This window comes from Heterodontus francisci, chromosome 4 (genome assembly GCF_036365525.1).
Source record: "Heterodontus francisci isolate sHetFra1 chromosome 4, sHetFra1.hap1, whole genome shotgun sequence".
NCBI lineage: Eukaryota > Metazoa > Chordata > Chondrichthyes > Heterodontiformes > Heterodontidae > Heterodontus > Heterodontus francisci.
The window spans coordinates 121,328,658-121,356,374 of record NC_090374.1 but is presented as its reverse complement, the minus strand read 5'-3'; the positions used below and the strand labels follow the sequence as shown (position 1 = coordinate 121,356,374).

Sequence of the window (27,717 nt, the reverse complement as noted above, 5' to 3'; positions counted from 1 at the left end):
GTCTTACTGTAACAGGGTTTAATTTTAAACACACTGTTTTTAGTTCCCCCTTGGTGAATCCTTGATCACTGCTTTCCAATTATAAGACAAAGAAATAAGCACAAACAGGCTTTCTTAGGTTTAAAGAAGAAAAGTTGAAATTTATTAAACAAACTCTAATTTGGTTAATGCCTATGGATACACGACACGCCCACGCTAGCATGCATACATGATACATACATGCAAATAGAGACAGAAAAGAGAAGAAAAAATAAAGTGGAAATGTTTGAGGCAATATCTGAAGAGTTTTTGTTACGATTCTTCAAGCTCACTGTAGAGTCCTTGATTGTAGGTAAATCTTGCTTTTCGTTGGGGCCCAGTATTCTTCTTAAACCTTGTTCACTGTAGGAGACTTTTCTCTCTTGGGGTTCATGTGTTTTCAGTGGATTCAGAGGCTTGTGAGAAAGTGATGGGATCAGACAGTAGAGAGATCTTCTCAGTCCAGGAGCAAAGAGACTTTCTGCCCAAATGGTTTGTACAAATTCAAAAAACTCAGGTTGCCCAGCAGGTTAGTCATGTGACTAGGTGGTTTGACCATGTCCGTTTGTGTATTTGGCCATCTTAGCAGTCAACCTGGAATGCGAGCTCCCCCACCTTCGACATCTGGTGATCAAAAGTCCATTGTGGGTTGAATATCAGGGAATGGCTACTTGTCCTTCCAAACACTATGTTAATATACAAATGTCCCTTCCAGCCATGGCTGATCTGCTCAACAAGTCCTCTCCTCACTCCAGTAAAAGTTTAAAATCAATGTTCATGACAAAATTAATGTGCCTCATTATTGGCAGGTGGGGGCCCAGCATGACACCTCCACAGCCAGTGGAATGAAATGCGACTTGAGAAAAAGTGCATTTCATTATAAGGGTCGAGAAAATGTAAGATACAGAAAAAAAACATGCATTTCTCTCATTCATTCCTATGCATTCATAAATCCTAAAACTTATTGCAGCCTGTCTTCCCTTCGTGTCCGTGCTGCTTTAATTGCCCCCTTTTTGGCATCCCAATAAACATGTAGTTCTTTTTTTTTGGGGAAGTTTCTCATCCGTTTGCCCATTTCCATGGCTGCCTCGGGTCTCTTTTCCACTGAGGTAATTAAAAAAAAAGTCAGTAGTGGGCGGGTCTATCCTGAACTCTCTTTCAGTGCTTTGCTGAGTCATGCAGAGACTTTTGACTTCAGGGGATGGGCAGTTCGCTTTTTTTCTGACTGTGGGGGAGGATTCTTTGCTAATTTCCCCTTTGGCCCAGAGGACACTGTCGGCAGGTATTTGTGCAGACGAAACTGCACTCCCGTGGCACTTTGACTAGATGAGGCATCACCCTTAGGGTTTCTCTGCCCCCTAGAATTCTTTTTTTGTCTTTACAGGTTCCTGTAAATGCCGTTAGCAACTCTGGTGGGATACTTCTAGTGTCTTCATTTACATAGGAGGACGTGGGGTCATATTTTGCACATTTTTCGGGGTTGGCTGACTAGACAGTAGGGGTTTTCATCTGGGATTCCTCCCGGACTTCCTTTAACCTGCCGTCTTGGTCACTTTTTCCCCTTCTCTGTCTAATGTTTTGCCAGTCTTGTGCTTGCTTGTCCCTTTTTGTTCTCAGCGGTGGTCCCTTACAGTTCACCAGCCCTTTGCTGGAGGGTCCTCCTCACACTGGTACAGGAATTAGGGGTGCAGGTTTCACTGTTGGTGAACCTGGCACGTGTGGCAACTCCTGCAGTGCTACACCACATCTTTGTGGAGCTTTGGCCAGTCAAACTGCAGTCTTATGCAGGCTTTGGTCTTTCGTATACAGGCATGTACAGCCACTGTAGTCTCGTGGGCCCTTTTTACTATTTCGCTCCGGTACCTCTGCGGCACCATTAACTGGTGAACTACTGCCCAATACCTTGCTCTCAGGTCTGTGAGGAGAATTCCATTTCCTGATCAGTACCTCATTCTTTAAATAGTAGCAATCAGTGACTCCCTCTGCTTCACTTTCAGACTGGGCAGCCTGTGCTAACTCTCCCAATATTGGGTCGGCTTGCTGAGCCTCAGCTAGGGAAAATCCATTTAATTTATTCCCTAGGTCTCCTAACTTTTCAAAGAAAGTCACTGACAGGCAGACCTCATGGTCATCTGCCTGCAGTGCCAATTCAGTCTCCTCTGGGGGAGCTGGTTTGATCATGGCCTGATCCACTACACATTCAGGGACTATGCAGGAGACCGTCTCCTGCCACTAGCCTGTGTCTTGGACCTCCTGCGGTCTTTCTTTCACTGTTGGGGGGGCTACCACCTTCACCCCTGCCAGATCATTACCAAGGAGGTCAACCCCATCCACAAGCAAACTAGGAACAATCCCTACGGGTACTGGTCCCGAAACTAGGTCGCACTCCAGATGCACCTAGTGTAAGATACAGGCATACACTGCCCTCCAATGCCATTCACCACCATTCTGGTGTTCACTGCACTCTCTGGGGGAAAGGTCAGGCCTTTTCCCAGTAAAAGGGATCTAGTGGCCCCTGTGTCCCTGAGAATTACTATGGGCTTGCTTGCACCACTCGAGGGGTACGGGGTCCCTCCAAACAAAAAACCCTGGTAACCTTCAGGAATCGTATTAGCTTTTCCTGCACTTGCAGCCATAAGCTTCCTGGGTCTCACTCTTACTGCAGTTAAAGCCACAGTTTGTTCTGCTGTGCTTTCCATCAGGTTGCCGTCTTCACTGAGCGGGTGTACCCTGATTAACCCTACAGTTTTCCAGCAGTCAGCTTTTAAATGCCCTGCTTTATTACACTGAAAGTACAAAGGTCTCCAGGTCTCACTCTTGCTCACAGCATCTTCCTTTTTGGCTGGAGGAGGGCTCCTGGTCTCTTCGGCTTTCCTTTCTCTCCCAGGACTGCTTGGGCTCCTATCACCTTCCCACCTTTTGTCCCTTTCAGATTTGTGGGGGTGACTAGGAAAGGTTCTCCCCTGGGAAACAGACTTATAAACCCATCGGCTAGGATGGCCGCTTGCCAGGCTGCTCTCTGGACCCGCCACTCCTCTACATGGGTCTTTATGGAGAGTGGGAGAGAGTGTTTAATTCCTCTAACAGAATTACTTCTCAGATTCTCATAGCTGAGCTGTACTTCAAGAGCCTTCAGCCACTGGCCAAAAGCCAGCTGCTAACTTCTTTCAACCTCCAGATAAGTTTGATTAGTTTACTTCTTGAGGGTTCTAAACTTTTGGTCAGTTCATAATTTGATGAAATAAAAACAAGAAATGCTGGAAATATTCAGCAGGTCTGGCAGCATCTGTGGAGAGAGAAGCAGAGTTAACATTTCAGGTCAGTGACTTTTCATCAGAACAGGATCACTCTGATCCATCCACTCTTCTTCCTTCTCAACTTTTCTGTAATGGTTTGATACAACTGAGTGGCTTGCTGGGCCATTTCGGAGGGAAGTTTATGGTCAACCACATTGCTGTGGATCAGGAATCACAGGTAGGCCAGATGGGTAAAGATTTCCTTCCCTGAAGCACATTAGTGAACCAGATGTTTTTTTTTTACAACAATTGAACAATTGATGTGGTTTACATGGATTTCAGCAAAGCCTTTGACAAGGTCCCACATGGGAGACTTATCAAGAAAGCAAATGCACATGGGATATAGGGTAACTTGATAAGGTGGATTCAAAATTGGCTTAGCTGTAGGACACAGAGTGATGACAGATGGCTGTTTTAGTGACTGGAAGTCAGTGTCCAGTGGCGTACCACAGGGATCCCCTATTGTTTGTCATTTATATAAACGACAAAGATGACTATGTGGGGGGTAGGATCAGTAAGTTCGCGGATGACACAAAGATTGGCCGAGTGGTTAACATTGAGGTTGAGTGTCTTGGGCTACAGGAAGATGTAGACGGGATGGTCAAATGGGCAGAAAAGTGGCAGATGGAATATAACCCTGAAAAGCGTGAGGTGATACACTTTGGAAGGAGTAATGTGACAAGGTAGTATTCAATGAATGGCCTGACACTGGGAAGTTCTGAGGAACAAAGGGACCTTGGCGTGTTTGTCCATAGATCTCTGAAGGCAGAAGGGCAGGTTAATAGGGTGGCGAAAAGGCATATGGGACACTTGCCTTTATCAATCGAGGCATAGATTACAAAAGCAGGGAGGTCATGTTGGAGTTGTATACAACTTTGGTAAGGCCACAGCTGGAGTACTGTGTGCAATTCTGGTCACCACATTATAGAAAGGATGTGATTGCACTGGAAAGGGTGCAGAGGCGATTCACCAGGATGTTGCCTGGGATGGAACATTTAAGCTATGAAGAGAGGTTGGATAGGCTTGGGTTGTTTTCGCTCGAGCAGAGAAGACTGAGGGGTGACCTGATCGAGGTGTACAAGATTACGAGAGGCATGTACAGGGTGGATAGGGAGCAGCTGTTCCCCTTAGTTGAAATGTCAGTTACGAGGGGACACAAGTTTAAGGTGAGGAGCAGGAGGTTTAAGGGGGATTTGAGGAAGAACTTTTTTATCCAGAGGGTGGTGATGGTCTGGAATGCACTGCCTGGGGGCAGGAGGGTGGTGGTAGAGGCGGGTTGCCTCACATCCTTTAAAAAGTACCTGGGCCAAGTTCTGGCAAATGGGATTAGGTAGACAGGTCAGGTGTCTTTAATGCATCGGTGCAGACTCGATGGGTCGAAGGGCCTCTTCTGCACAGCATTATTCTGTGATTCTGTGAATTCAGTGGTTTCATGGTCACCATTACTGAGACTAGCTTTTATTCCAGATGTATTAATAAATTGAATTTAAATTCCATCAGCTACCGTGGAGAGATATGAACTTGTGTCCCTCAAAGCATTAGCCTGTGCCTCTGGATTACTATCCAGTACCATTACCACTACGCCGCTGTCCCTTAGTGTCCAAGACCAAACCATCTTCAGCTGCATCATCAATGACTTTTCCTCTATCATAAAGTCAGAAATGTAACTGTTCGCTGCTGATTGTACAGTGTTTAGTACCATTCACGACTCCTCAGATACTGCAGCAGTCCGTGTCCGCATGGAGCAAGACCTGGACAAAGTGCAGGCTTGGGCTAATAAATGGCAAGTAACATTCGAACCACACAAGTGCCAGGCAATGACCATCTCCAACAAGAGAGAACCTAAACGTCTACCCTTGATTTTCAATGGCATTGCCATCGCTGAATCCCCCATTCTCAACGTCCTAGAGGTTACCAGTGACCAGAAACTTAGCCAAAAAATACTGTGGCTATAAGAGCAGGTCAGAGGCTAAGAATTCTGTGGCACATAACTTATCTCCCTTCTCCCTAAAGCCTGTCCACCATCTACAAGGCACAAGTCAGGAGTGTAATGGAACACTCCACTTGCCTGGATGAATGCAGCAACAACTTATATTTACATAGCGCCTTTAACATAATAAAACATTACGAAACATATGACACTGAGCCACAATGGAGATATTAGGCCAGTTGATCAAAGAATTGGTCAAAGCAGTAGGTTTGAAGAAGTGTCTTAGAGGAGGAAAGCGAGGTAGCGAGGTAGAGAGGTATAGAGAGGGAATTCCAGAGATTAGGGCCCAGACACCTGAAAGCGTGGCCATCAATGGTGCCACATTTAAAATCGGGAATGCTAAAGATGCCAAAATTAGATTAGTGCAGATATCTCAGAAGACTGTGGGGCTGGAGGAGATTAGAGATAGTGAGGGGCAAGGCCACAGAGGGATTTGAAAACAAAGATGAGAAAGTTTAAAATCAAGATGTTGCTTGACCGGGAGCCAATATAGGTCAGTGAGGACAGGGGTGATAGGGGAACAGGACTTGGTACGAGTTATGACATGGACAGCAGAGCTTTGGATGACCTCCAGTTTACAGAAGATAGACTGTGGGAGACCAGCCAGGAGTGTGTTTGTATAGTCAAGTCCAGAGGTAACAAAGGCATGAATGAGGGTTTCAACAGCAGATGAGCTGCAACAGGGGCGAGGTCGGGTGATGTTACGGAGGTGGAAATAGGCGATCTTGGTGATGGTGTGAATATGTGGTTGGAAGCTAATCTCAGGGTCAAATGTGACACCAGGGTTGTGAACAGGCTGGCTTAATATCAAACTGTTATAAGAAAACGGGATGGAGTCGGTAGCTAGGAAATGGAGTTTGTAACGAGGACCGAAAACAATGGCTTCAGTCTTACTAATATTTAATTGGAGCAAATTTCTGTTCATCCAGTACTGGATGTTGGATAAGCAGTCTGATAATTTAGCAACAGTGGAGGAGTCAAGGGAGGAGGTGGTGAGCTGGAGCTGAGTGTCATCAGTGTACATGTGAAAACTAACGCTGTGCTTTTGGATGATGTCACCGATGGGCAGCATGTAGATGAGAAATAGGAGGGAGCCATTGACACCAGAGATAACAGTGCAGGAACAGGAAGAGAAGCCATTGGGCAATTGATACTCTGGCTACGATTAGGGAGATAAGGAGGTGACGTGCTAGAACTGGGTGACCACAGCATACATGTGAAAACTAACGCTGTGCTTTCGGATGATGTCACTGTGGGGTGGCATGTAGATGAGAAATAGGAGGGCGCCAAGGATAGATCTTTGGGTGACACCAGAAGTATTGGTGTGGGAGCAGGAAGAGAAGTCATTGCAAGTGATTCTCTGGTTACAGTTAGATAGATAAGAATGGAACCAGGCGAGAGCAGTCCCACCTAGCTGGACAACAGTGGAGAGGCATTGGAGGAGGATGGCGAGATCAACTGTGTCAAAGGCTGCAGAGAAGTCAAGAGAGAAGGATGAGGAGGGAACGTTTACCTTTGTCACAGTCACATAGGATGTCATTTGTGACTTTGAGCAGAGTTGTTTTGGTACTGTAACAGGGGTGGAAACCTGATTGGAGGGATTCAAACATGGACTTCCAGGAAAGATGGGAACAGATTTGGGAGGCAACAAACTGTTCAAGCTCTTTGGAGAGGAAAGGGGTGATGATGACAGATTTAGATAAGAGATGGACAACACCTGAAGAGAGAAAACCATTAACAATAACAGCTAACATGGGGGCTAGGAAGGGAGATTGGGTGGTCAGCGGATTAGTGGGAATAGGATCGAGGGAGCAGGAGGTGGGTCTCATGGACAAGATGGGGTCAGAGAGTGCATGAGGGGACATAGGAGAGAAATTCAAGAAAGATGCGAATTCAGGGCTAGGGCAGAGAGAGCTTTAGATGAAGTTTGGCCAATGGGCTAGGGGAAGGGAAGGAGGTCCAACAATATTCAACACATTTCAACAACATCCGAGACAAAGCAGCCCACTTGATCGGCACCCCATCCACCTTAAATATTAATTCTCTCCACTACTGGCGCACAGTGGCAGCAGTGTTTACAATCTACAAGATGCACTGCAGCAACTTGCCACGCCTCCTTCACAGCACCTTACAAACCCACAACCTCTAACACCCAGGACAAAGGCAGCAGATGCATGGGAACACCACAAGCTGCAAGCCACACACCATCCTGACTTGGAAATGTATCACCATTCCTGGGTCAAAAAACATGAACTCCCTCCCTAACACCACATGGACTGCAACAGTTCAAGAAGGCAGTTCACCAACACTTTCTCAAGGGCAATTAGGGATGGGCAATAAATGCTGGCTTTGCCAGCGATGCTCACATAGATGAATAAATGAATTAAAAAAAAGTCACTTTTCGCTCCTTTTCTTCCCTGATGTGTCAAATTTAATTGGACACAAGTAAAAGATAAAACTCTGCCAACCTTGGCAATAGAATTAACTAACATTGAGCACCAGGCTATTATATTCCCATATTTATAGTTGATTTAATTTGCTACTGTACCAGGTCTTGGAAGGACCACTAGCTGTGATGTCTATCTCAACAGGGAGTCCTGTTTACCAGCATTACAAATACGCTTGATCCTGAAATTGCGTGAATTACTCATTATTTCTTACACAGCATATTACATCAGAGTTGTACTTTATTACAAATATAGAATGTGCCAGAAATACTCAGGTCAGGGAGCATCTGTGGAGAGAAAAACAGAGTTAATGTTTCAGGTCTGTGTGACTTTTCATCAGAACTGACAAAAGTTAGAAATGCAATAGGTCTTGAACAAGTAAAAGGAGGGTGGGGCGGTGGTGGGGGGTGGAGAGAACAAAAGAAAAGGTCTGTGATAGGGTGGAGAGCAGAAGAGATTAAATGACATAAGGTTTTATGGTACAAAGCCAAAGGGTGTGATAATGGCATGTGTCTGGATGAGGTGTAAATAGCAGAATAGCAGCCATCTGAACACAAAGTAAAGGGATTAAGAAAGAAACAAGGGGTGGGGGATGAAAAACTAAAGAGAAAATAAAAACCCAAAAAAAGAAAAAAATGGGGATGGAGGTTATGATCTAAAATTATTGAACTCAATTACTGTCCTTGGCCTGCTACAGTGTTCTAATGAAGCTCAAGGAACGGCATCTCACCTATCGACTGGGCACTTTACAGCCTTCCAGACTTATCAAGTTACTGCCAGACCGACCTGCTGAGTATTTCCAGCAATTTCTGTTTCAGATTTCTAGCATCTGTACTATTTTGCTTTTGCACTTTCTAATTTTGGTTGTGATGCTTCCCAGAGTGGAATAAACTGTTTACGCTCAACTGTTTGAGCTCTGAGGCCACCTGCACAACGTCCTGGAACATTGTTGCCTGTGGAGCCATCTGAGAGTTACTGTCTTTGGGACACGATGGGAGACAATTTAATACACTTTTAAGGTAGTACAGCTTCAAATGACAAAAAGAACAGTGTAGAGAGAGACCATATTTAGACTAAGAAAGGGAGTCGTACCCAATTGTATCACTTGGGCCCAGATTACAAGGGTTGAAGTATGACTGGTGTGTAAAGGTGTGTACAGAGACAGAGCTAGAGCACAGCTGTGACCAAGGGTGCTGCAAAGAAGAGCCTGGGCTTCTGTTATTAACCTTTGCAGAGGCCAGACGTCTCTAAGTGTGGTGTACGTGGAATTGTAAATTTGTATAGGTAATCTCTCTTCCATCTTATTCCACGAAACATTATGTAAATCCAGTCACTGCAGAATTCACATTTATGTCTGTGGATGGGTGTGGAGTGTATTTTCTGCTGTATGCTGCTGATATTTATTTGTTGCAATGTGATTGGAAATTTCAACCATTTGCAGTTTCTCAGTAGCTATTTTTATGGCCTTTTGTTTTTTTTTTAAACGCCTTTCTAAATCATCCTTGTACATCTTCCAATATTTTCACCTCTTCTAGCTTTTTTAATAGAATTAGGGCTTTAGGAATTCAGTCTATTACCTCTCCTCCATCCTTTTTTTTTGGGTTTATGTTCATTAAATAACTCACATGTCCCCCAGTTCCAATTCCAATAAAGAATCCACACCAGTTAATTCACTTTAACCTTAGTTTAGAGTTTAGAGAGATACAGCACTGAAACAGGCCCTTCGGCCCACCGAGTCTGTGCCGACCATCAACCACCCATTTATATTAATCCTACACTAATCCCATATTCCTACCACATCCCCACATTTCCCGACCACCTACCTATACTAGGGACAATTTATAATGGCCAATTTACCTACCAACCTGCAAGTCTTTTGGCTTGTGGGAGGAAACCGGAGCACCCGGAGAAAACCCACGCAGACACAGGGAGAACTTGCAAACTCCACACAGGCAGTACCCAGAATTGAACCCGGGTCGCTGGAGCTGTGAGGCTGCGGTGCTAACCACTGCGCCACTTTGCCGCCCAGAACACAACCTGTTGTGTTCTCACTGATGAACCTATTGCATATCCTGTTTTTGAATGTGGGTTTTGGTAATTATGTATAGTCCTTTTATTGCCTGAAGCCTATGTATTGGTTGACCAGACTATCCTCCTCCAATGCCTCTCCTCTGTCATCCAGCTGGGTCGGACTGCACTCCCCTGGTTCCATTCCTCATCTATCCAGTCATAGCCAGAGATTCACCTATAAAAGGATTCTCTTACTGATTCCAGACCATTACTTGCAGTGTTCCCCAAGGATCTTTCCTTGGCCCCCTCTGATTTCTCATCTACACGCTGCCCCTGGGTGACATCATCCAAAAACACATCAGGTTCCACATGTACACTAATGACTCCCACCTCTACCTCATCACCACCTCTCTCAACCTCTCACTGCCTCTTAATTTGTCAGACTGCTTGTCCAACATCCATTACTGGATGAGCAGAAATTTCCTCCAACTAAATATAGTCTTTGGTCCCTGCCACAAACTTTCCTGCCAACAGTCACAGGCTGAACCAGACAGTTGTAACCTTGGTGTTGTATATGACCCCGAGATCAGCTTCTGACCACATATTCACACCACCACCAAAAATGCCTGCCATCTCCATAACTTTGCTGACTCAAACTTTGCCTCAGCTTATCTGCTGCTGAAACCCTCATCTATGCCTTTGTTACCTCTAAACTTAGCTTTTTGAGCACGCAACAGGCTGGCCTGCCATCTAACACTCTTCATCAACTTGAGCTCATTGAACACACTGCTGCTTGTATTCCAACTCACACCAAATCCCCTTCATGTATCTCCCCTATTATACTTGTTGACCTACACTGGCTCCCATCTGACAAAGCCTCACTTTTAAAGCTCTTACCCTTGTTTTCAAATCCCTTTGCTGCTTCAGCGTTACAACCCTTCAAGATCTTGACATTCCCCAATTCAGACCTCTTGCCAAACTATTTCAGTCGTTCCACCATTGGCAGCTATGCTTTCAGTTGGCTAGGCTCTAAACATTGGAATTCCCTCCCTAAACCTCTCTCCTCATTTAAGACACCCACCAAAACCTACCTCTTTGACCAAGCTTTTGGTCATCTTTCCTAATAACTCCTTATGTGGCTCAGTGTCAATTTCTTTGTTTAATAACTCTATGAAGCACCTTGGGATGTAGGCCTAGAAGTTTGTCAGCACGGACATGGGTTTAAGGAATGATCCCTGCATTGGAACAGGTAAGCCCAAGGCCCACCTGATATTGGGCCTTGGGCTTCATTTATTCAAGGTCTGTAGACATCTACTTGGGAGTGTCTGCCAGAGGATTTCAATTTTGAGAACTGCATTGCCAGCAGTGGCCCTCAGGTGGTTTTGGAGGGTGGTGTGTGTTTGGGGTGGGGGGGAGCGATCAGGAGGGAAGGAACGTAGCTTGGTTTTGCATAGGGGGCCTCAAACAGGTGCTGGATCTTCTGCATATGCAAATTAGGGGCCTAACACCTGTTTTAGGAGCAAGCCTTGGACTCCTTTCTCTATCTTCAAGGATATATTGGGCAATGGACTTCAGGCACAAAATGAGCAAATGTGCCCCCTGCCATACTGGATGCTTAGGCTCCCGTCTTGTGCCTGAAAAATGGGCTCAGTGCCAGTGAATTTCTAGGCTATAAAGTTCCCATCGCATTAAAAACCAACAGATAACTTTCAAAATGCAAAATTAATTGGGTTTTTAAAAGCTTCATATTTCATAAGTAAATTGTTTATTAAAAATACTTCAGGTTATAATACACAAAGTATGCAATGGTATAATGCCGTAACATTAAAGATTACATGCTCCCCAAAACAGCAAATATAAATAGATCAAAAAATGGAAAAAGAATCCCCACCATTAAATTTCACTGTACATCACTGTTTTATTGTCAATGCACATGAAACTACCACATAACTTTGTTCCCTTTTAAACTGTGGATAAACCACATCAATATGAATATAAGTTGACCAAAATTGAAAAATTGATACAAAAAGGAAGTACAAATGTCTTACATGGTAAATGATGTGCATGCTCCTCAGAGAAGAGTAATGGGGAGGTAGAAGAGTCCTATGTAAAAGTTTTAACAAATATCGGTCAACTTACGTCAGGAAACCCTTTTCCTGAAAAGGCACTCTCATTTGGTTGTTGACATTACATAACAAACTTGACATTGTCAATGGCAAACAAACATTCGCCTTTTCCCCACCATTATAGAAAATAAAAAGAGAGTATATGGGTGCGATGATGAAAAACTTGTTATAAAAATTCACATTCTTGCAGTCAGCTCCATCTGAACTTACTTCCACAAATGACATCACAAAGAGATGAAGATATTCCTTACAAACTGGATAACTTGCACATGGCAATTTTGTAAAGTGTATCTGCATAAGTCACAAATTCGTTTCAATTCTAAGAACACAACTTTTTTTGTTAAAAACTTGCTGCCTTTTACAGAATGCAATTGAGTAAATAACCCATTTAAACAGCAAGTACACAAGGAATTGTGGTTTACCATGTGGAAGTAAAAAAGTTAAGTGTACAACGGTAAATTTCACTATTGCCTCCTTGTCAAAGGAAGCAGGTTACACAATTATTTTGAACACTATCTGTACACAATGAATGCATTTTATAAAGTGAGGATTCAGTTAAAATTGCACCTCTCATTAGTTCTGCAGTACTTTTTATCTTGAAACTACCGAGCTGATTGAATTGTAAGATGTTCCTCCATTGCAACTGGATATGTAGGTTTCATGCCCATTGGTATCTAAGTTAACTTTGAAAATAGCTGAGGCCTTTAAAAGAAAGTCTGCAGCATCCCGACGACCCAATCCTCTTAGTTTTAACATTAAAAGGCCTACAGAATTCTCTGGTGAAGCTGCCCACTCAGTCAATACAGCACCAGTTGGACTTGTGGGAAGTTTCCCATCTTGTAAAGTTCCATTCTGTGCATTGAGTTTTGCAACAAGATCAACAAGTCCTAAATTTGTAGCCAAAAGGCACCAGTCTTTACCCATGGGATCAGGGGGGTCCAGTAGGCGGCTAAGTTTCCGTCTTGTAAGAAGATTCAGTTCGGATACAGGCATGTCCATTCCTAGGTTTCCTTGGGAATAGACATCAAGGCAACCAAAGCACAGAATGCTGCTAAAACTCTCTTTATAGCCACCTATGGTATTGGTGAGTGAAGTCTCTTTCTGAGCTTGAGCTCTGAAGAAGTCTCTAGGCTGGTAAACCATAACAGGTTCACTGTGCTCCCTAAGCTGCTGGGGGCTCAAGTAATGCTTGACGGTCAGCAGTCCAGGCAAAGTAGTTGCCATTAAATTATCAATGACACTACAAATAGAATCCAGAAACATAAAACACTTGATTTTTTCGGTTTCTGATCCTCTCACTTGTACCTCCACACCCTGTCCATGGTTGACCAGTAACACCAAGACTTCAGTCCCTTTGCTGGATATTTTCGATCCATTGGTCCATAACCTTATATCTAGCTCTCCTTCAGAGTTCTGCTGATGTATCCATCTACAAAGGTTCACCTGCACTTTGTGGAAAATACCATAAGGATATGGGGTATGATGTTCAACAGGTACAAAGCGGACCCCTCCATAAACCATCATTTCATCTTCTTCATCAGTCCAGGATCGGTGTAGACTGTCTACTTTAATTAACGCGGGAATATCTACCATTGATCCACTTGTTAAATCCCGAGCACAGATGTCCATTGCGTCTAGAATTTGCAACAGCTCCTCTACATCCTTCTCTGATACCAGGCGCAGGATGTCCTCTATTGTATACCGGCCCCTGTAGTGATGCAAAGCCTTTTGATTTTCATTGGACAAAAGTCTTCCCAGTACATTGGTGCACAGCCACCGAGGATCCAAAAGCACCACATCTTGGATAGTTTCACTTTGTAAAATATTGATCTGTGAGGCAAAGGAGATTGAAGGGAGGACATTAGTGGATTTTAAATAATTAAAAACTTTGTTTCAATAACAAACTATTTGGACCTCACACTTATTTTCAGTTCAAATCTGTTATCAAAAAGCAAGAGCGTATCTCAACCAAATCCATCCACTAGGATGTGCACAATTTAAAGCATGTTGGACAAGGCAGTTTTATTTGAGTCACTATGAACATTGTACATAACTATTAACTTAGCTTACACATCGATTATACTTCAAAGGTAATTAATTGGTTACAAAGAACTTTGAGATGTCCTGAAGATATGAAAGGCACTTTATAAATGCAGATTATTTTGTTACATTTTCTAAATTTTCACGCAAGTATACCACTTGCAATTTAAAAAATGGTTTAATTAGGCTCCCCCAGTAACTCATTGGTAAAGACAGCATCTAACAGCCTTAAAAACCAGAAGATTAGAGTCCTATTGCTGATCCAAGTTGATGAAGTCAACATACTAGATAGAAAGCTAGTCAGAATTCCTGCTGCAAAATGACCCATTATGTAGACAGTAAGAAAACAATCAGGCTGGTATGGGATTACCCAACCACCACAAAACTCAGTCAGCTACTAATTTTCCCTATCAAAGACTTACATATGAAGCATACCCCATTTAAGAATGTGAAGGATGCCTGTGGAACATATCCCAGCAAGAGTCAACATACTTAGGACAGAGGAAAAAGTGAAGCAAAAATTGAACTAATTTATTCCTAAAACAAATGACTCGTACCTACTCATACAGGCAGGAAGCTTGCCTCTGTTTTTGATGCATGGTCTTGTTCAGAATTGAGTGCAGGAGAAACATCCAATGTATTCAACAACAAAGATTTATAAATCACATACAAACTGCCAAGAACTTATTTCACAAGATCCGAGAACTTATGTGCGGATTAGCATCTGGGATGCATGGAGGTAGGCAGCCAACCAAACCTGTGCACACCAAGGCCTGCTGTACATCCACTGCACACATGTAATAATGCTGTGAGCAAGCACTACTGTAACAAGGGGCTGCATATTGTATGTGCAAGCCCCACAAAGACCATAAGAAAAATTGAGTTAATGGCCTCATAATCTGTTTTGTGCAAATGATCAGCATTGCAGTTGCCAAATACCTATTTAACATGGGTAAGCCCCTTCAGCTATGTTGGGGCTTTTAAAAAAAAAATAAATAAAGTAGGCTCAGTTTGGCAATTGTAGGAATGAGTTGTAGTTTGGCTCAATGGCTAGATCTTGACTTTGTGCAATAGTATAAAATGAGCGACTGCAAGTCAGGAGCCTGTTTTGCATCTTTCCGATTTTTATTGAAGTCACAAGCCTGGATGGAGGTGACAGAAAGAATAGACGTTGCCTCACCCGTGCACCAAAGCTGGGAGCAGATAAATGAATTTTCTGGTGCCTACAAGGTTGCCAAAGTACGTGCCCTCACATTTTGCTTTGATTTACAATATTCTCCAAACTGTCAGCATATATGTTGCACTGGATTGGTCAGCCCTTGCACGTGTAAATATTTTTTTAATCCAGTGCTTGAAAATGTAATTTTTGTTGCGCCGTTTTCAAGTGTTACATGTGCCAGGATGTAATCCTCAAAACTGACACATCCAGCTCAAACATTATTGGGCCACTACCCTACCCAGGAGGCGAGCACCATACTAAACTCCATAGCTCCAGTCAGTGGTGAGCTGCTGTCTGAGTTCCTTGTGATGCACCTGACAACCCAAAACAGCTGCAATTCAAAGAGAAACTATAGTTCTCAGTACTTGTGGTTTGTATTTTGGGTCGAGTTTGCAAACTACACCATTTAATTTAATTTTGTTCCATCACAACAGGAAGAGAGATATATAACCAAGGACATTTGTTACAAAACTATCAGCATTGCAAGAAATGGGAGTTGTTTTGAAGTACATTATTAGGTTATATAAGCAAATCACAAAATACATAAATTAATTTGATTAAAAGGCAATGGTCTCATTGACAGATTCAGATGATAAACTGCTAAAATGAAATCCTGGTGGTTTGTAAAAAATAATCTGAAATCCTAAAACTAGATTTACTTTTGTTTAGGTTTTCTTTGGGCTCACAGGTGTTGGGTTAAGTAATCAAGAGGCAGGATGCTCTGTACACTCAACACAAGGGTGAAAAATCTGTTAACTGATGTATTACACTTCATGTTTCAGGGGAAAATTACAACCAGCACAAAACAGAACTGAATACTGCAACTTCTTAACTAAATACATACACAGAGGCAGGGGCCATTGCATTTTAAGAGAAGGAAGAATTTGCAGTCTTTCATGGCCTCAGGATGTTCCAAAATGCTTCAGTCAATGAAGTATAGTCTCTGTTTTAATGTAGGGAAATGCAGCAACCAATTTGCACACATGAAGATGTCACTCACAGACAATATGTTTTTGTTGTTGTTGGTTCTGGGATAAGTGTTGACCACAGCAGTAAGAGAAATCTCTTGCTCTTCGAGAGGGCAGACATGACCCTCAGTTTAATGTCTCATTTGTAAGTCAGCAGCTCTGATATCACAGAGCTCAGTGCTATATTGAAGTGAAAGCCTAGATTATAAGCTTAAGTCTCTGGAGTGGGGCTTGAACACACGACCTTTTGATTCTGAGGTGGTGAAGATTCTACCCCTTAGCCAAGGCTGACAGCTTGGCTCAGAGGTAGCATTCTCGCTTCTGGAGTCAGAAGTTTGACTGATTATGGATTAACTCAACTATTTGAATGAATCCCTTTTTTCCCCAGAATGCTACATTATAAAAACAGGAAGTTTACAGAGAGATTCATACTGATAAATGTGGCTTGCCTTGTGTCTTCACTTAGCCCTGATCGATCGGAAAGAATCATGCCATATAGTCTTCGTTTTAAATTGTGAATTGTTTACACTAAAATCCTGCAATTACTTTCTCTCCTCTCCTGAAAGCATGAACTGATACCTTCGAAGGTTACAGCTGCCATCCAGTACCTTGCCCAAAAAACTATTTATACGAATGCCTAGAACGTAACACTTGGGAGATTACTTAACTATGGGTACGTAACAGCCAAATTCTATGCTATCCTCACAGGGTTGTAAAGGAAAGGGTTACAGCTAACCGAGTCATTTGCCCCTCTTTAATGAAGAACTACATACAAGCTAAAGTTGTCATTCACCACAGCTTCAGGCACAGATACAAAATAATTGGGACAGACTGACCCTTACGTCTTATAAATAGTACATTTAAGATTCTCTCTGGAGCCATGCAGAATAATAATGGACTCTGTAGCGCCCAAATCCTACTAGTTAACCCACTGTAGAGCACACTAGTTCCCCAGGCGAATTTACCAACACATCATCTGTGAAAGGAAGTTCTGCAATACTTTCAGAAATGACTGGAACAGACTACAATACTGTCCCTTCTGATACCATCTATCACAACGTTGACGTGAAGACATAAATAAGATGGGCGACAACGCACAAGCTTTCTTCACGTCTCATAGAAATATGGCTTACTGATTCTCCAAACTTTCTTTCATGGATCTTGGGCTGGCGTATGCATTTCAAATTGAATCTGAGATTTGTATGCTCCTATAGCATACAATGACTTTTCAGGTGATAGTACACTAATTTGAAAGGCTTATGAAAACTGGAGAGAGGCATGCAAGTGGGTTTCCTCAAGCCTAGTAACAACGTTTCATGATTAAGCATAAAGCCTTTACCTTTTCCACGCATTCCTCAAGAACAAAATCCACTAATTTTCTCCTTGGTTAGATCACAAACATTTATTAAATAATAACTGAGAAAAGCAGCTTTCAGATCCAAGATCCTTCACTAGTTGTAATAAACTGCTCCCATGTACACAAGTTCACACGATTTCCATGCACTGTTGGCTTGTTCACTCCACCCTAATCTCATTGTACGGTAAATGTCACAGCTGACATTTGAAATTGTAATGAGATATAAAGTTAAATGGTGATTAAATTATGAGATTAAAAAAATACTCAAGAGCACAGCAGGCTAAAAGGAGAAAGAAAATGATAGCAATGTTTTGGGTGTGACTTCATTGGAAATCAAAATTATTCTCACTTCAATACAAGTGTGATCTCTTCATTGTTACAGGACGAAAGAGCAGTAATGTCAACAATGTTATGAACCTATAAGCAGCCTTTCAAAAAGGACATTTGACATTAGATAGCAATCAATATTATTCCATTTTTTCATCCCTAGTCCTGTTGTCTTGACTTGAGCTGATGGACATCAAGCCAGCAGGTAACTAAGAGTCATAGAGTTATACAGCACAGAAACAGGCCCTTCGACCCATCACGTCAGTGCTGGCCATCAAGCACCTAACTATTCTAATCCCATTTTCCAGCACTTGGCTCATAGCCTTGTATGCTATGGCATTTCAAGTGCTCATCTAAATACTTCTTAAATGTGGTGAGGGTTTCTGCCTCTACCACCTCTTCAGGCAGTGTGTTCCAGATTCCAACCACCCTCGGGGTGAAATTTTTTTTCCTCAAATCCCCTCGAAACCTCCTGCCCCTTACCTTAAATCTATGCACCCTGGTTATTGACACCTCCTCCGCTAAGCGAAAAAGCTTCTTCCTATCTAACCTATCAACACCCCTCATAATTTTGTATATCTCAATCATGTCCCCACTCAGCCTTCTCTGCTCTAAGGAAAACAACCATAGCCTTTTCAGTCTCTCTTCATAGCTGAAATGCTCCAGCCCAGGCAACATCCTGGTGAATCTCCTCTGCACCCTCTCCAGTGCAATCACATCCTTCTTATAGTGTGGTGCCCAGAACTGTACACAGTATTCCAGCTGTGGCCTAACTAGCATTTTATACAGTTCCATCATAACCTCCCTGCTATGATATTCTATGCCTCGGCTAATAAAGGCAAGTATCCCATATGCCTAACCACCTTATCTACCTGTGCTGCTGCCTTCAGTGATCTCTGGCCAAGTACACCAAAGTCCCTCCGACCCTCTGTACTTCCTAAGGTGTATATTCCCTTACCTTGTTAGTCATTCCAAAATGCATCACCTCACACTTCTCAGGATTAAATTCCATTTGCCACTGCTCCGCCCATCTATATCGTCCTGTAATCTAAGGCTTTCCTCCTCACTATTTACGACACCACCAATTTTCATGTCATTCAATGAGATTGGTCAAGCTAGACTTTCCCTTTTGAAATGCACATTGACTATTATTATATCTGTTTTCGAGGTGTTTTTCTATTCTCCATTAGTGGTGATTCCAATAGTTTCCCTACTACTGATATTAAGGTGACTGGTCTCTAGTTCCCCAGATTAGTTCTATCTCCCGTCTGTTAGCTATCACATTACTGTTTGTGAGAGCTTGCTGTGCACAAATTGGCTGCCGCATTTCCTACAATAGTATAAAAGTACTTAATTGCCAGTAAAGTGCTTTGGGTCATCCTGTGGTTGTGGAAGGTGCTATATAAATACAAGCCTTACTTCCTTTTTCTTTTTTTATCTGCCAGGCCTAAAGCACGACACCCTTTTCTAACAAATTCTTAAATATGTGTAATAGTGCTTCTGCTATCTCTTCCTTAGATTCTGTTGAAAAGTATGGATGCGATCCAACCGAACCAAGAGTTTTATCCTCTTTTGAGTTTGATTAGTTCATTTAGCATTTCTCCTTTTTATTTTAAATGCAGTTATATCATTTCTAATTTCATCTTTCAAAGTCATGTCCACTTAATCAGTTTCCTGATAAATAATAAAGCAAAATAATGATTTAATATCTGTCATTTCGCTGTTATTTTATCCTGACCGTCCTTTAGTGACCCTATTCCCATCCAGACCTTCCTTTTTAATGCGTCTGTTGAATATTTTACTATTTTGTTTTATGTTTATTGATAAATTAATTTCATAGTTCTTCTTTGAATTCTCTTCTACTTTTCGTATTCTCCCTTGTCCTCTGCTGTCCATATACTTAGTGTACATTCCTTTCCTTACCTTCAATTTTTCCCTCATGTTTTTATTCATCCATGGTTTCTCATTAGTAATTTTTTTTTAGTGTAATATTTTTCCAGGGCTCTGTTGAAAATCATTTTAAATATTTCCTATTCCCATCATTTACAGATATTGTTGTGCAGCTTTTCCAGGAGCACAGGCATTGCGAGCGAGGAGTGAACAGCTGGGAAGTCAATTTCATCGGGAGTTTCGGTGGAGCAGGGACTGCTGGGTAAGTAGAAACCTATATATTTGGGCTGTTTCTGAACCCGAGACACTACTCTTGTAGTGTCTCCCACCCGCCCGCCTCCTCTTACCAAAAAAAAGGACTCGGTTGTGTGTAGGTAAGGTAAGGCTTTTTCTATTTCTCTTCTTGTTTTATCGTGTGATTGGTTAAAAACTTGGGAATTTAGAATAGTGGGAATGGAGGTTAAGGCAGTTGAATGTTCCTCCTGCAGAATGTGGGAGGTAAGGGTCGCCAAGGGTGTCCCTGCTGACTGCATCTGCGGGAAGTGCACCCAGCTCCAACTCCTCGAGGACCGCGTTAGGGAACTGGAGCTGGAGGCACTTCGGATCATTCGGGAGGCGGAGGGGATTATTGAGAGGAGTTATCGGGAGGCAGTCACACCTCAGGTAAAAGAAGAAGGTAGATGGGTTACCGTCAGGGGAAGGAGAGGGAGCCAGCAGGCAGTGCAGGGATCCCCTGTGGCCGTTTCCCCCAACAACAGGTATACCGTTTTGGATACTGTTGGGGGAGACGACTTACCAGGGGTAGGCAATGGGATACAGGTCTCTGGCGCAGAGTCTGTCCCTGTTGCTCAGAAGGGAAGGGGTAAGAGGAGCAGAGCATTAGTCATTGGGGACTCCATAGTTAGGGGAACAGATAGGAGGTTTTGTGGGAACGAGAGAGACTCACGGTTGGTGTGTTGCCTCCCAGGTGCCAGGGTACGTGATGTCTCGGATCGTGTTTTTGGGATCCTCAAGGGGGAGGAGGAGCAGCCCCAAGTCGTGGTCCACATAGGCACCAACGACATAGGTAGGAAGACAGATGGGGATTTAAGGCAGAAATTCAGGGAGCTGGGGTGGAAGCTTAGAGCGAGAACAAAGAGAGTTGTTATCTCTGGGTTGTTGCCCGTGCCACGTGCTAGCGAAGTGAGGAATAGGGAGAGAGAGGAGTTGAACACGTGGCTGCAGGGATGGTGTAGGAGGGAGGGTTTTGGTTTCCTGGATAATTGGGGCTCTTTCTGGGGTAGGTGGGACCTCGACAAACAGGATGGTCTTCACCTGAACCAGAAGGGTACCAATATCCTGGGGGGGGGGGGGGGAAAGAGATTTGCTAGTGCTCTTTGGGGGGGTTTAAACTAATTCAGCAGGGGGATGGGAACCTAAATTGTAGTTCCAGTGTGCAGGATGTTGAGAGTAGTGAGGTCAGGGATAAGGTTATAAGGACACAAGAGGGCACTGGCAAGCAAGAGCTTGGTTTAAAATGTGTCCACTTCAACGCCAGGAGCACCCGGAATAAGGTGGGTGAGCTTGCAGCATGGGTAGGTACCTGGGATCTCGATGTTGTGGCCATTTCAGAGACATGGGTAGAGCAGGGACAGGAATGGATGTTGCGGGTTCCGGGATTTAGATGTTTCACTAAGAACAGAGAAGATGGTAAAAGAGGGGGGGGTGTGGCATTGTTAATCAAGGAAAGTATTACAGCGGCAGAAAGGACGTTTGAGGACTCGTCTACTGAGGTAGTCTGGGCCGAGGTTAGAAACAGGAGAGGAGAGGTCACCCTGTTGGGAGTTTTCTATAGACCTCCAAATAGTTCCAGAGATGTAGAGGAAAGGATAGCAAAGATGATTCTTGACAGGAGCGAGAGTAACAGGGTAGTGGTTATGGGGGACTTTAACTTTCCAAATATTGACTGGAAATACTATAGTTCGAGTACTTTAGATGGGTCTGTTTTTGTCCAGTGTGTGCAGGAGGGTTTTCTGACACAGTATGTAGACAGGCCAACCAGGGGCGATGCCACATTGGATTTGGTACTGGGTAATGAACCCGGCCAGGTGTTAGATTTAGAAGTTGGTGAGCACTTTGGTGATAGTGATCACAATTCGGTTAGGTTTACCTTAGCGATGGGCAGGGACAGGCATATACAGCAGGGCAAGAATTATAGCTGGGGGAAAGGAAATTATGATGCGATTAGGCAAGATTTAGGATGCGTAGGATGGGGAAGGAAACTGCAGGGGATGGGCACAATCGAAATGTGGAGCTTATTCAAGGAGCAGCTACTGCGTGTCCTTGATAAGTATGTACCTGTCAGGCAGGCAGGAAGTTGTCGAGCGAGGGAGCCGTGGTTTACTAAAGAAGTTGAAGAGCTTGTCAAGAGGAAGAAGGAGGCTTATGTTAGGATGAGACGTGAAGGCTCAGTTAGGGCGCTTGAGAGTTACAAGCTAGCCAGGAAGGATCTAAAGGGAGAGATAAGAAGAGCAAGGAGAGGACACGAGAAGTCATTGGCGGATAGGATCAAAGAAAACCTTAAGGCTTAAGAATGACTAGAGATAGGTTAGGGCCAATCAAGGATAGTAGTGGGATGTTGTGTGTGGAATCGGAGGAGATAGGGGAAGTGTTAAATGAATATTTTTCGTCAGTATTTACAGTGGAGAAAGAAAATGTTGTCGAGGAGAATACTGAGATACAGACTACTAGGCTAGATGGGATTGAGGTTCACAAGGAGGAGGTGTTAGCAATTTTGGAAAGTGTGAAAATAGATAAGTCCCCTGGGCCAGATGGGATTTATCCTAGGATTCTCTGGGAAGCCAGGGAGGAGATTGCAGAGCCTTTGTCCTTGATTTTTATGTCGTCATTGTCGACAGGAATAGTGCCGGAAGACTGGAGGATAGCAAATGTTGTCCCCTTGTTCAAGAAGGGGAGTAGAGACAGCCCTGGTAATTATAGACCTGTGAGCCTTACTTCGGTTGTGGGTAAAATGTTGGAAAAGGTTAGAAGAGATAGGATTTATAATCATCTTGAAAAGAATAAGTTCATTAAAGATAGTCAGCACGGTTTTGTGAAGGGTAGGTCGTGCCTCACAAACCTTATTGAGTTTTTTGACAAGGTGACCAAACAGGTGGATGAGGGTAAAGCTGTGGATGTGGTCTATATGGATTTCAATAAGGCGTTTGATAAAGTTCCCCACGGTAGGCTATTGCAGAAAATACATAAGTATGGGATTGAAGGTGAATTAGTGCTTTGGATCAGAAATTGGCTAGCTGAAAGAAGACAGAGGGTGGTGGTTGATGGTAAATGTTCATCCTGGAGTATAGCTTCTAGTGGTGTACCGCAAGGATCTGTTTTGGGGCCACTGCTGTTTGTCATTTTTATAAATGACCTGGATGAGGGTGTAGAAGGGTGGGTTAGTAAATTTGCGGATGACACGAAGGTCGGTGGAGTTGTGGATAGTGCCGAAGGATGTTGTAGGTTACAGAGGGACATAGATAGGCTGCAGAGCTGGGCTGAGAGATGGCAAATGTAGTTTAATGCGGAAAGGTGTGAGGTGATTCACTTCGGAAGGAGTAACAGGATTGCAGAATACTGGGCTAATGGGAAGATTCTTGGTAGTGCAGATGAGCAGAGAGATCTTGGTGTCCAGGTACATAAATCCCTGAAAGTTGCCACCCAGGTTAATAGAGCTGTTAAGAAGGTATATGGTGTGTTAGCTTTTATTAGTAGGGGGATCGAGTTTAGGAGCCACGAGGTCATGCTGCAGCTGCACAGAACTCTGGTGCGGCCGCACCTGGAGTATTGCGTGCAGTTCTGGTCACCGCATTATAGGAAGGATGTGGAAGCTTTGGAAAGGGTGCAGAGGAGATTTACTAGGATGTTGCCTGGTATGGAGGGAAGGTCTTACGAGGAAAGGCTGAGGGACTTGAGGTTGTTTTCGTTGGAGAGAAGGAGGAGGAGAGGTGACTTAATAGAGACATATAAGATAATCAGAGGGTTGGACAGGGTGGATAGTGAGAGCCTTTTTCCTCGGATGATGATGGCAAACACGAGGGGACATAGCTTTAAGTTGAGGGGTGATAGATATAGGACAGATGTCAGAGGTAGTTTCTTTACACAGAGAGTAGTAGGGGCGTGGAATGCCCTGCCTGCAACAGTAGTAGACTCGCCAACTTTAAGGGCATTTAAGTGGTCATTGGATAGACATATGGATGAAAATGGAATAGTGTAGGTCAGATGGTTTCACAGGTCGGCGCAACATCGAGGGCCGAAGGGCCTGTACTGCGCTGTAATGTTCTATGTTCTCCATTTCATTTTCTTAAGTTCATTTCTCAGCCCCTTAAAATCAGCTTTCCTCCAATCTGTTATTCTGGTTTTTGTGTTGCCTCTCCATTATCAAACTGTACCATATTATGCTCACTGTCCTCTAGATGTTCCCCTTTTACCTATTTCTGCTCTGGTCCATTACCAATGTTCCCTTTAAAGTTTAGTTATTGTGTGTGGTCTTTTTTCTCAGTACGCAGTCCTTTTAAATTTTTTTGCGTGTTTGATGCATGAGTGTTATTTGCAATAGAATAAGGCCCGCGCACCTGAGCGGGAACATTTTCCATTCCTCATTACCAGATCCCGCACCCCCCCTTGTTGCGCTTCTGACATACTGGGTTATATACGAACATACATACAAATTAGGAGCAGGAATAGGCCACTTGGCCCCTCAAGTCTGCTCTGTTATTCAACAAGATTATGGCTGATCTAATTGTAACCTCAACTCCACATTCCCGCCTACCCCTGATAACCTTTCACCCCCTTGCTTACCAAGGAAGGAAATCCTGTTAGAAAGGAATCCTGTACACATTGTAGAATCTCTATTCCTTATCCTCTATACCTACCTCTTCTTACCAATTCATTTTGGGGTAGTTGAAATCCCCCACAATTATTCTTCGCATATTTTTTCTTCCACCTCCCTGCCACTATGAGATGGTCTGTAAACTATCCCTATTAGTGTGATTAATCCTTTTAAAAAAAAATCTCAGCTATTCATAAAGGATTTTGTTTTTGTCTGATGGCTGCATTCTTTTTTTCTACTGCCAATATCTTATCTCTAATAAGTGCAGCTATCCCACTTCCCCTTTTCCCCCCACTCTATCGTTTCTAAATAATATGTTATATCCTGCACTAATTCCTTCCTTCCTTTTGGGCCTCCTTATCCCGAGAGACAATGGATACGCGCCTGGAGGTGGTCAGTGGTTTGTGAAGCAGCGCCTGGAGTGGCTATAAAGGCCAATTCTAGAGTGACAGGCTCTTCCACAGGTGCTGCAGAGAAATTTGTTTGTCGGGGCTGTTGCACAGTTGGCTCTCCCCTTGCGCCTCTGTCTTTTTTCCTGCCAACTACTAAGTCTCTTCGACTCTCCACAATTTAGCCCTGTCTTTATGGCTGCCCGCCAGCTCTGGCGAATGCTGGCAACTGACTCCCACGACTTGTGATCAATGTCACACGATTTCATGTCGCGTTTGCAGACGTCTTTATAACGGAGACATGGACGGCCGGTGGGTCTGATACCAGTGGCGAGCTCGCTGTACAATGTGTCTTTGGGGATCCTGCCATCTTCCATGCGGCTCACACGGCCAAGCCATCTCAAGCGCCGCTGACTCAGCAGTGTGTATAAGCTGGGGGTGTTGGCCGCTTCAAGGACTTCTGTGTTGGAGGACTTCACAGTCCTGATATTTCTGTGGCCATGTCTTAGTAATCCCAACTGTATCTGGTTCCTCACAACGTACTATTGCCTCCAGTTCCCGTTGTATTACGGACACTATGGCCGGAATTCTACCTACCGTAATCGGGTCAGTTTGGAGGTGTCCGGCTGGTAAAATGGCGTCCGATGACGTCGGCTCGAGTCCCCGGCCTCATCATGTACAGACGCCATTTTACGATCCAGGAAGTCAGGTGCGATTGAGTCGCCGCTCACTACCCGACCACAAGTAATTGAAAGTACTTAAAGTAATTAAGAAGCCAATTGACTGGAAATTTATGTGGCCGTTTGATTTTTACGGCCGTAAATCGGGCCGCACTGTCCAGTGATTCCTGCTTGGATCATTTATGTGGACAGGATCGGGCTCAGTCCTGGTATTTCCGACAGTCACATCTTGTAATACTCAAATGTTTAGGCTCGCACAGGAAGAATGAGCAAGATAATGAAGCACTGCTGGTGTCTGCGTTTCATTGCATGAATCAGTGTCTTCAGAAGAGGGAGGAAATTCCTTCCAACTACATGGCTGCAAAGAAATCTAGGCTTTTCCAAAAATTTTTCCCCATTCAAATTTTTCATTTGGAAATATTATTTACCAAACTTATATAACTGTCACAGCATTGAAACTGCCCTAATCAAAGTCACAAAATATTCCCTTTGTGATGGTTGTGCACTGTCCTGCCTCTTTCTCTAGCCTTTGACACAGTCAACCGCACCATCCACCTCCAAAATCTTTCCTCGAGTTCAGTGGAACTGTCCTCACTATGTTCCACTCTTAACCGTCCGATCACAGACACAGGAATGGCTTCTCCTCCTGGCCCCTTTAGTGTTACCTTAAGAAACCTCCAATAATTATTATTACTACAATCATCTAGTTCAGTTTTTTATTTTCACAGGATGTGGGCGTTGCTGGCTAGGCCAGTATTTATTGCCCATCCCCAATTGCCTTCATGAACCACAGCAGTTCATGTGGGGTAGGTACACAACGCTGTTAGGAAGGGAGTTCCAGAATTTTGCCCCTGTGACAGTGAAGGAAAGGAGATATAGTTCCAAGTCAGGATGGTGTGGCGCTTGGAGAGGAACTTGGAGATAGTGGTGTTGCCATGCATCTGCTGCCCTTGGCCTTCTAGGTGGTAGAAGTTGCAGATTTGGAAGGTGCCGTAGAAGGAGCCTTCATGAGTTGCTGCAGTGCATCTTGTAGATGATAAACACTGCTGCCACTGTGCGTCAATGGCGGAGGGAGTGAATGTTTTAGGTGGTGAACGGGGTGTCAATCAAGTGGATTGCTTTGTCCTGGATGGTGTCCAGCTTAGAATGCTGTTGGAGCTGCACCCATCCAGGTAAGTGGACAGTATTCCATCACACCTCTGACTTGTGCCTTGTAGATGGTGGACAGGCACTGGGGAGTTCGGAGGTGAGTTACTCGCCGCAGAGTTCCCAGCCCCAGACTTGCTCTTTGTAGCCACAGTATTTATATGGCTACTCCAGTTCAGTTTCTGGTCAATGGTAACCCCCAGGATGTTGGTAGTGGGGGATTCAGTGAAGGTAATCCCTTAACATTCAATGGAGAGATATCTGGATTCTCTCTTGGTTGGGATGGTCATTGCCTGGCACTCGTGTGGTGCAAATGTTACTTGCCACTTATCATCCCAAACCTGGATATTGCCCAGGTCTTGCTGCATATGGACACGAAATGCTTCAGTATCTGAGTCGTTGCGAATGGTGCTGAACATTGTGCAATCATCAGCGAACATCCCCAGTTCTGACCTTATGATGGAGGGAAGGTCATTGATGAAGCAGCTGAAGATGGTTGGGCCTAGGACACTACCCTGAGGAAATCCTGCAGGGACTGAGATGACTGACCTCCAACAACCACAACCATCTTCCTTTGTGCTAGGTATGACTCCAACCAGCGGAGTTTTCTGCCCGATTCCCTTTGACTCGTTTTTCTAGGGCTCCTTGATGTCTCACTGGGTCAAATGCTGCCTTGAAGCCAAGGGCAGTCACTTTCACCTCACCTCGAATTCAGCTCTCTCGTCCATGTTTGGACCAAGGCTGTAATGAGGACAGGAACTGAGTGGCCCTGGCAGAACCCAAACTGAGCATCAGTGAGCAGGTTATTGTTGAGCACGGTCAACGACACCTTCCATCACTTTGCTGATGATCGAGAACAGATTGATGGGGCGGTAATTGGCAGAATTGGATTTGTCCTGCCTTTTGTGTACAGGACATACTTGAGTAATTTTCCACATTGTCAG

General features: G+C 43.8%; 1 protein-coding gene across 3 annotated transcripts in view; it reads right to left on the bottom strand.

Moving 5' to 3' along the window:
• Nucleotides 1–11,503: 11,503 nt before the first annotated feature.
• Nucleotides 11,504–27,717, bottom strand: part of dapk1 (death-associated protein kinase 1) — a 209,595-nt gene continuing 193,381 nt past the window's right edge. For all 3 annotated transcript variants that reach the window (XM_068030069.1, XM_068030070.1, XM_068030071.1), the window contains one exon: nt 11,504–13,717. In XM_068030069.1, the coding sequence (XP_067886170.1) occupies nt 12,479–13,717 (1,239 nt within the window). In that variant the 3' untranslated portion in view covers nt 11,504–12,478. The remainder of the gene's footprint in view (nt 13,718–27,717) is intronic.